Here is a 10922-nt window from a genome sequence, read left to right as displayed (position 1 = left end):
ATAGTATCATATCATCTGCAAACAGGGACAGTTTAACTTCTTCATTACCAATTTGGATGCCCTTTATTTCTTTTTCTTGCCTTACTGCTCTAGCTAGAACTTCCAGCACAATGTTAAATAGGAGTGGTTGGAACCATATAATTTGAAAGTTGATCTTAGCTCTGAGTCTGCAGTGTAACTGGGGTAAAGGAGCAATCAACACCATGAGAGAAAACCAAAGATGTACAAGAAAACCCAGTACAGGATACCTACGGCTAGAACATGCTTACTAACCTCTCTAATGCAGTTGTTCTAGGCATGCTGTTGTTGTTGTAAGCTGCTTTCGAGTTGGCCCCCAACTCATGGCAACCCCATGCACCACAGAACAAAAGCTGCCCAGTCCTGTGCCAATCCCATGATCGGTTGTGGATCTGACTGTTCTGATTCATAAGTTTTTCATTGACTGATTTTTGGAAGTAGATCACCAGACCTTTCTTCCTAATCCATCTGAGTCTGGAAGTTCTGCTGAAACCTATTCAGCATCACAAGAGAACCCAATCTACCACTGATGGATGGGTAGAGGCTGTGCTTGAGGTGCATTGGCCTGGAATGGAACCCAGGTCTTCCACATGGAAAGCGAGAAGTCTACCACTAAACCATCAATGTCTCGGTTCCAGGCATAACAAGTCTAAATCTTATCTATTTGAGAACTACTGCTCTATTTACTATCCCTGGTAGGTAATGCCCATGGAATCCACACAAAAGGATATCAGGCCTCCAAATGGAGGTGGAATTGTCTACTGAAACATCAACTTTGTGTGGAGGAGAACCTGGAGGCTTCTACTTCCACATCTTTTTGATATAGATCTTACAGGGTATTTTATTTTTCTCCAACTTTTTTTTTTTTTTTTTTAATTTCAAACTTAGAGAAAAGTTGAAGGAACAGTACAATGAACTTTCTAGGCGAGTTCTTAAATTCCCTTAGACCTTTTCAAAGAAGCATGCCAAACTAGCTCAACATAGCCTAACCCAGAATGAAAAAAGCCAAGCCCTAAACATGGTATCATCAAAACTAGTTAGAAGACAGGTGAGCAGATTCATTTAAATCTCAGAGGTTCTTATTCAGACTTCCTTGGGAAATAGGTCATTTGATACCTTAATTCTTTTTCACCGGGTCATCGCTCTCAACAACTATGGCTGTTAAACTTCCTTCACCATCTACCTGTGCCGTAACCTGAGAGTACTTTTAATTAAAAGGAAAATCAACAGAGAGATATTATCTTATTTGTTCAATGTGTTCATCAACACAGGATCCAGGAACTTGGAAGGCTGTAATTTAGGAACAAGATTCACTTTTTGGTTTGTCAACTAAATGCTTTACCTTGTACTTTAGGCTCTCAGAAGACAAAAACAACTTACAAAAGGATCATGAAGACTGTGTGTGCCTCGGTACATACAGCAGTGCGTGTATGAGGCATTTAGTCTAGTGTAATGGAAAACAAGGCTGGGACTAGGAGTATGGAGACCCGGGTTCTAGCGTTGGCTCTGGATACTAACTGTAATGACTTTGAAGGAAGATCACTATGCTTTAATTTTCTCATCTTATAGAATGGGGAGAATAATATCTGTTTTGACCATGGCATTGGATGCTGTAAGGATCAAAGGAGATAATGGGACTATGCAAATGTAAGGTGCTGTAATTCAAGTTCAGAATGTTTACCTGTTCTAAAGTCAAAGCTTTCAGGTTGGCTAAGACCATCGATGATGACCTGTAAGGTGTGTACTGTTGTTTGCAATCCTTCTGCAATTTTCTTTATGCCTTCCTTTTCAAGCAATGAATTTATTTTTTGTTGCATTTCAGGTTTTCCAATCTCACACAATGTCCCTCCAATGAATGATAAGAACCTGCAAAGGGGAAGGGGGGAGAAGCCCAACACTTATTAAAAATATTATTTATTCACAATCTTCTTATACAGGTTACCCTAAAATTCACAGAACAATCAGTCAGTCTTTATTGAGTACCTACTTTGTGTTCCGTGCTGTAACAGGTAATACAGACAGCTTGGGGAAAAAAAGGGAGAGGGTGGATTTAGGTTCTTGTGCAATTTTTCAAGTGAAGTACCTGTTCAGAGTCAGCACTAAAAACATTTTACAGTGTAATGTTCATTATAGTCTAGAGTCGTAGATATTTTCTAAATAAGACTACTTATATTTACCTCATGTTTCCTAAACTTTCAATTAGGGAAGCTGTTTTGAAATAAGCTAACAGGCAAACAAAAATTGATGATACCAAAATCCAACAAAATAGGCACCAAGCATTTGACACTGTCCCATATCATTGCTTTCTACTTTTGTGCATCCATGATGGTTGTGTTATCTCTGCGGCATATTATCAAAACTAATAACTCTCAAATCTCATAAAAAACCAAACCTCACACATACTAAATTATATCACATTAAGCATTCAGTCAATGGACAAAATATGCAAGTCGGTATAAAAAAAAGTAACTTCTTTCCCATATGGAAGCAAATAAGACATCAATAATATAATCTTAAGATGAGTATTATCTTTCTATATAACTTTACACACTATATAGCTGCAACATTTGCAAAATAAAAATATCTGCCTTTCTCAGTTTTCCTCTGCTATGCGTACCATTTCCCTTGGTTGCACAGCTGCCTCTCAGTTACTTAGCTTTGGAGTTCAGTATAAGCTGATTAAGAAAAAAACAAAGGGTTAAGGCACTTCACTTCAATTTCATCTGAATATTGGGCTGTGGCTTACTTTCTTGACATTCCTTGGCTGGGTATTTTGCTACATCAAGTTCCATTTCCCATGAATAATGGCACTTTAGAAACGTCAACACAGTAATCAGACAGTGATACTAATGCCCTCAAATCCTTTCCTCTAAGGATGTCTCTGGAGCCCTGGTGGTGCAGTGGTTAAAGCGCTTAGCTGCTAACCAAAAGGTCGGCAGTTCGAACCCACCAACAGCTCCACAGGAGAAAGACGTGGTAGTCTGCTTCCATAAAGATTTACAGGCTTGGAAACCCTACGGGGCAGCTCCACTCTGTCCTATAGGGTTGCTATGAGTCGGAATCGACTTGACAGCAGTGGGTTTGGTTGTTTTGGGTTTAAGGATGTCTCTGGAATACAAGGAGGAAACAAGAAAACTGTGGGAGCTTTGTCTATAGTCAGAATTGGGATGTATTCCATTTGGCAAGTAGCTGCATCATCACAAAAGGTATGCTTTTGATTTCAAGACTCTTTTGCTTGAAAATGCCTGTCCAGTGATAATCTGGCATCTGTTGCAGAAAGTGCTCTCAGAGAGTCGCTTTGGGTGCAATACTCCTACATTTCTACAGCCATATTTTTGCTCAAAAACAAGATTCCAAAATCCAATTAAATCCCTTGAGAATGTATTTTGGTTAATGCCCTAATAAAGACCAGAAGGAGAGGCTGTAAGGAGTTGGTCCTTGGTCTCCCTCTGTGGAAATGCGCTTCCATACAAACTGAAGCCAGTGAGATACCAACAGTAAGTCTGTGTGTCGGCGGCTTCCCCAGGCCGGCAAGGCAGCGGTGTCTGTCAGTGCTGATGGATGAGCAGTAGCACACAGGGCCCTGGTGACAGGGAACAGCTGCTGCAGCTCTGACTGATGGGGCAGATGTCACATGGCAACTTCAGCCCACTTCCTTACACAACTTTCTAACTAATACCAAACTTCCCTGATATTCACCCTCTTGGCTTTACTGGACCGCAACTGGCGATTTAGCAGAACATCTTTCAAATCCCCAAGAGTCTGGCTTAAAACCATCTGTTAAAATGCCAAGACAGCATATTCATGAGCTGTAAATCTATAACCTTGAATACATTTTATAATTAATAAAAGTAACTAAGTGGCAGAAACTTCTCAGAACACTACAAATCCTGGCTCGATAACAAAAACACTGGCTTAGCTGGCCACTTGTAGTCTTAAGGGTGTGTGGGGGGGGGTGGTGCGCGCACGCAGGTGTGTGTGTGTGCACGCTCCGGTGTGTGTGTGTGTGTGTGTGTGTGCGTGTGCACGTGGGTGTGTGTGAAAGAGAGAGAAAGACAGGAAGTAAGTGCTATCAAAGTCATTTCCATATAAAGAATTCTGTTTATAGTGGTTGTAGATGTAAGAAGAAAACTGGTCTGTTTAACTTGGATGTACATATATCATTTTAATTCTCACACACCTAAGTCCAAGGGCACTGTAACTGGCGGGGGGGGGGGGTACCAAATTTGCTCCTAACACTCAATATTGATCAACCCTATTTTTAAATGACTACTGAACAAAGTCAGATGCTTTTTTTATTTCAAAACTTTCTTAACGTTACAATAAAGTTGCAGAAAAAGGAAAAGAGCAAGCAAAAAAGGAAGAAGGACTATAAGATGAAGTGAGAAGAGTATACAGATTAATCTCTCCCTTGTTGGATTTCAAATATATTCAGCTATATATAATAAAAAACAATGTTTTAGACCCAGTAGCCACTCAATAAACATCCTAAGTAAATATCCTAAGAAAAATTGATTCTAGATATTCTGAACTTTCACTTTAGAATTGTGATGTGTACTACCCAATATAAAGTTATAAAGTTTCAGTACTGATTATGTGTTCCAGCTCAGAAGTACTAAATAAAAACACACTGTACTTTATGAATCTTGGAGCACTGGATGTAAGTTAACATGTCCAAGTAAATCTGTGCCAGGTATTATGCTAGTGCTTAAAAGATGTTCCCATTTAATCCTGACAATAATCCTAAAAGGTAAGTATCATATCACATAGACAGGAAAAATTGAGATTCAGGGAATTTAAATAACTTGTCCAAGGCCACACAGCTACTGTAACTAACCAGAGTTGCATGTCCAAGTCCATGTTCTTTCCACGATGCCATTCCACCGCTCCACATAACGTGTGGTGGAATAAACACCAGACATTGACTATAAACACCCACAGGCACACACGCATAGACACGTGTGTGTGTTTGTGTATAACTGCAATTAGGTCAAAATTAAAGTGCTATATTTGGTTAAGATAGAAAACACACAATACTTTTGATAACATTTCACCAACGCAATTTAATGCCAGATTACTTTTAAACATTAGACAGTTAACACTGAGTAAATCCCACAATAAAATTATTATACACATGCTTTAAACAGCCAGTTCTCTCAAAAGTCAATGAGTTATTAAAGACATAGTCTCATTTTCCCCACTGTCTCTGGAAGGCTTCTTCAGTTTGTTAAGGACTGCTGTTCGAGCTGCTGTTTTTATTTCATATGTAATTTCATCCACCTTACTTAAAGCAAGAAAGTAGCATAAGTACAACAAATAAGCACATCATGTTCTTTTAGCACACATCTGCACAAAGTTAAAATACAGACTTGCAGCAGAGAGAATGCTTATTTTTCAAACAGAATGCTATACAACACCAAATCACTGATATTTTCAACAGAAGCTTGTTACAAATGCAGGGTTCCCAACCCCCACCCCAAATAGCATGAAAAGTCTTTGTAAGATTTTTCCCAAAGAAGAAATTTTCAAGATTCATAAGACTTCAGACATAGCCATCCAGTTTTATGTAATCATTTCCAGCATGGAGATTTAGGAGCTCAGGACTTGGTTCATTACATTAAAGCAACATGATACCCAACAGAGCACAGAAGGACCGTGGTGATGCAATACAATCACTCCAAAAACAACTTAATATTAGCATGTGCTTTGTGGGCGAAAAACATATGATTTATAACTCCCCACAGAACCACGCTATAAGGGCAAAGTACTTCTAGTTGTCTATCTGCTCTCAACACTTTTAAGAGATTTTCATACTTGGTTACTTTTATCCATTAGCTTTATTCAGTTTTAAGGTAATTATATCAATAAACAAAAAATTAAGTGCAAGAGCACAGTCATTTTAGAAATGAGTAGATACAGATTAAGTAAGCCATGATTTATAATACAAACAGGCATTCTAATGATTTAAAAAGAGCTTACACTCCAAGAGGAAATCTGGCCATTTAAACTATGACTGTAGATCTACACAATGGGATACAAATTAAAAGTTCAGCAACAATTTGTTAGTCTATAAATTCATACATGGCAAAGCTGGAACTCGATTTGGTCTTTTGTCTCTGGTTTCTGAAAACAGCCCTTGAAGTTTGCCAGCAATCAAGTGGTCTTTGTTTTTTATAAAATAGCCGGGCAACACCTGTTATTAGGTGCCTTTGAGTCTATTTTCGACATATAGGTGACTCTATATGACAGAATAGAACTGACCCATAGGGTTTTCTACGCTGTAATCTTTATGGGAGCAGATCGCCAGGTCTTTCTCCCACAGAGCTGCTGGGTGGTTCGAACAGCCAACCTTTCAGTCAGCAGCCAAGCAATTAACCCTTAACCATTACACTACCAGGGCTCCTTCAAGCAACACTTAAACCAAAAAAAAAAACCATACCCACTGCCATCGAGTTGATTCTGACTCATAGTGACCCTACAGGACAGAGCAGAACTGCCCCATATGGTTTCCAAGGAGTGGCTGGTGGATTGGAACTGCCAACCTTTTGGTTAGCAGCTGAGCTCTTAACCACTGCACCACCAGGGCAACGCTTAAACATGTGTAAATGAGTTGGGGCTGCACAGACCCCACCCTGGCAGCAAACATCAGGAAGGGAGGGGGGCATGATACAGTAACACATATTCATTGAGACCCCAATGACAAAGGGACCCTGGACCTTGGACCTTTCTCTTTTTGGGCTTCCTGGATTGGTCAGAACATCTATGCATGGGAGAAGGTGGGGCACATCGTTGGGGACAGTGGAAACCTCGTGCTGCGGGACTGCTCCAGACCTTGCCTGGTGCATCTTCGCTTGTATCCTTTCTGGTTATCATAAATGAGTAAATGTAAGTATAGACAGTCTCCTTGAGTTCTGCGAGTCCTTCCAGTGAATTATCAAACCCACTGGGGGCAGTGAGAGTCAGCAGAAAGGCCGGCGTTGGCCTGTTTGGCAGGTGCTGGAAGGACAGAGTCTTAACTTGTGGAGACCCAGCTCTGGGTGGTTAGGGTCAGAAAGACAAAGTGCCATGTGGGTAGCTGGTGTCAGGATAATGAAGTGGGAAAATGGAGATGAGTTATCTCCACATTTTGAAAATTAGCTTTATGGTAGCTATTGTTAATCCAGACTCCTTTCACACTATTTGCAGAGGAACTAAATTTGCAAAGGTGAGAATTTAGCAGCACACAATTTTGTTTAGCTTAAAGAAAGAGTGCTGGCTTTACCACTTCTACTGTTTTGTCAATCAAATCAAACGGGCAGCAATGTGAATTGTACTTTAATCATTTTCAAAGAATCTTTTCTAACTTCTAAACTTCTTGTTAAACCAAGACATTGAACTAGGCCAGAATCCTTAAAAATCTTTGCTGGTGCAAAATCCACAAGTCTTGGTAAATTCCAATAGAATGCATGTATGGAGGGGTCTGCAGAACTACCTACTGTACTAGAGATGCTAGTATACATCTAGTGAAAATAATGTTTAAATGGCTTTTCTTAGCATATAATCAACAACTGAAAGTTAGAGCAAATAATTCTCCACAAGAACTTACAGCTGACTGGCTTTTAAAAACTTACATACTGCAGGTAAACTTTTTAACAAATAACCCTTTCAGAAAGGGTAAGGGGGTTCTGAAAATCTGACTTTGATCTGAGAGTATAGTTTTAAATGGTATACACCTATCTGAGCGGCGACAGAGGCATTTTTAATGTCATTGCCTAGTACCATTTGGAGTGTCTTTGGAGCTCCTCCTGCATCTAAACATACTCCTGCATCTATGTAGCAGGAAATCACCAAGAAGAATTGAAAAAGAGAAGCTGTCACAGATTAAAGAATGTAGTTTGTCTCCCAAAAGACTTGGTTTATAAGCATCAGACTTACCTGCTTCTAACTTCTGAAGAATTTACTAAATGCTTCCTTCTTTCTCAAAGGGCTATTATACATGCACAGAAACTAGATACTTGTTGCATGTTGCGTTAATTGTATATAGAAAGGCATATCCTTAGAGAGCGGTTTCATTTCAAAGTTTATATTCTTTAACGATTTAGTAAAGGGAATTAACTTTGTAAAAAAGAAGTGCTAGTTAAAATATGCCTACACAGAAGTCCCCTAAAAGTTTTAAGATTTAGAATGATATTCTTCTTTTTAGAAATATTTGAAGACATTGTTCATCTAGTGATATCAAACAAAATCTCTAAGACCAGTGAAATAGTAACTAATGCCACAAAGAATAAATAGCACTGATAAATGTTTATGTAGCTTTTCTTATTTCAGAGCCAACTACTATGTATGATACAGTACATAATTATAATCATAATTTAAAAAAATAAGTATGTATATGCATATACATCCTAATGAGTATGTGTATATAAAAATGGAAAGGTAATGTATTAAAATGATGCTATTATTGCTTAAAGTATTTCTAAAATCCTTTTTCAGAATTGTCTTAGAAATCCATTTACAAGTGACATAAGAAAATCAGTATACTTACATTTTCTTAAACCGTCACCAAACACACACACACACACACACACACACACACACACAGATCCTCAAATGATAAAAATTTGCTAAAATCAAGGCTTTTCAAATGAATGTGACATAATGCTGAAGACAATTAAAAACAGTTTAGAAAAGCACATTCAGCTTTATTCAATAAACATTTCTTTACTGTGGAGGAAGATTCTATTAAAGATGAAAACGAGCTTTTGTCTTGAGTGAGTTTATGATTTAATTTTAAGTACTGACAGTATAATTGGAATAAACAGTTTTCCACATATATCTGCTCTTTTAGAGGCAGGATTTTACGTGTAGATAAACAGATACTTTGAAAGATGATTCCTTTTGATTCTCTCAAATTTAGTGTGAATGTGGATCTGCAGACAAGAGAACCAAAGCTCAGAGAGATTAATGATCTGTCCAAAGTCACAAAGCTGAGATCTCAGGTGTCAGCTAAGGTAAAAGTGGCAAATGTATCACATCTTCATTAGTACCTCTTACCCCTTTACTTTGAGGGACTTCCAATGCAGACAGAGATTATAACCCAGAAGAAAATTGGCACCCAGGACCACGGGCTGGGAGCAATTTATTATTATTTTTTAAACCAAATTCAAAAGAAAAAAAAGTTTGGTTCTTTTTTGAGTTACTGAATTAAGAGTTGGAAAAAATTAAGTTAGTGGTTTCAAAGGCTGTAGACTCTCTACAGCTCAAAAACAGTGTTTAGATTTAATATAATTTAATTTACTGGCTATCAGCCATAATGTGGATTAGTGCCCTGTGAATATTTATAAGAGGAGGGCAAATAAAAAAAAGTATCCAAAAATATACAGGCTAGTGATGGAAGAGCTGAAATTAAACAGCTCTGGCAGCACAAGCGGATAAAGCCCATGTATCAGAGAAAAGGGACTTTCTTCCTTGGGAAACAGCCTTTTTACTATGAATGTCATCCTGTCAAGTAATTCTCCTTTAAAGGAATTCGAAAATGCTTAACATCTGCCATATCATTAGATCCCTGGCCGTCCTCTGAATGGAGAAAGACATTTTTATTCCATTTAAAGAGTGGGCAATTGAGGTCAAAGTGACTTGTTTATGGTCACACAGAGTCAGAAGGTCGGCTAAGATTAAAACCCATAGCTAGAATGGGGGCAGGAAGTGGGGAGAGATAATGAGAGACTAGATCGATACCCTACTAGGTTTCAGGCTCCAGACTGAGTGACCTAAACTTGAGGAGGAGAAGAACAGGAGAAGCGAGGACAAACACTTTGGAGGTGGAAGAGACTGAATCAAGCACAACCTTATGGCCGGCCGGCAACTCCCTCTCAGCCCTCCCCCTCCCAGGACTGACTGGCTGATCCAGAAACGCTGGAGAGAAACCAGTGTTTTTCTCCACCCCAAGACAGACCCAGAAGTTATCAATGCTAACTGCCCCAAATTACATCAGGATTATATGGTATAACAACTTTTTCCCTCTCAGGGACCAACAGTTGTAACTTTTTCTCCCCTTTTGTTTTTATGGCTCATTTTGACAGCCCCTTCTCAGTTACAACAAAAATAACAACAATAATCATTACAGCAGCAATCATCATTACAGCAACAATCATCATTACAGCTAAGTATTCCACATATATTAACTCTTGTAATCCTATGAGATAGGTAGTACAGTATTATTATCCCCATTTAACAGCTGACTAAACTGAGGTACAAGGAGGTCAAATCACTTTCCCAGGTCAAACAGCCATGATCTGAATCCAGGCAGTTGGGCTGACCACTACCCAGCACTGCCTCCAGACTGAGCTAGAGGAAAGTCAAGCACTGTCTTAGGTTACTGAATTTCCTAGTTCCCTCTACCAGCCTTGCCAGAAACTTCATGTGGGGTATGTGTTAAAACAGTGTATAAAACATTAGATATGACAACCAATTCCTAGAAACTTCACAGTCCTATCATCGAATTCTTAAATAGGTGGATTCTTTCATCATTCTTCTCTTTCGTGAGAAGCACTTTTGAGAATATGATGAATGTTACTTCTTGGGAATTACAGTAACATGCTTTAACCACCAACAAGAAAAGAAAATAAAACAAAACCTTAGTACTCTATTTAGCCTTTTTATATTTTGGGTTTAACCTTTCTTTTATGATGAAAAGGCAATTTAATATTGTCTAATAGTAGCTCCATTAGAAGGTGCTAACATGGGGTAACTGATTGTTACATATCCTAACCCATCGTATATCAAGAGCCAGCAATGACTAGCCTCAGTTTTCATGTCCGGATGCTGTCAATTCTTGTGAGGCAAGTTGAAGAAAAATGTAAGGTCTTCCAAATTTGCAAATAATTTTCTTAGGTCTGTTAACTTAATCTTTGTTTATTTTGCAG

The 10922-nt window shown here is 38.6% G+C and overlaps 1 protein-coding gene across 2 annotated transcripts in view; it reads right to left on the bottom strand.

Annotated features, from left to right (window-relative positions):
* Positions 1 to 10922, bottom strand: part of SRBD1 (S1 RNA binding domain 1) — a 246975-nt gene that overhangs the window by 4582 nt on the left and 231471 nt on the right. For both annotated transcript variants that reach the window (XM_023735454.1, XM_023735462.1), the window contains one exon: positions 1700 to 1884. In XM_023735454.1, the coding sequence (XP_023591222.1) occupies positions 1700 to 1884 (185 nt within the window). The remainder of the gene's footprint in view (positions 1 to 1699; positions 1885 to 10922) is intronic.

This window comes from Trichechus manatus, unplaced genomic scaffold, assembly GCF_000243295.1.
Source record: "Trichechus manatus latirostris isolate Lorelei unplaced genomic scaffold, TriManLat1.0 scaffold00005, whole genome shotgun sequence".
NCBI lineage: Eukaryota > Metazoa > Chordata > Mammalia > Sirenia > Trichechidae > Trichechus > Trichechus manatus.
Note: the sequence above shows the minus strand (reverse complement) of the source record. Positions and strands in the feature narration are given on the sequence as shown.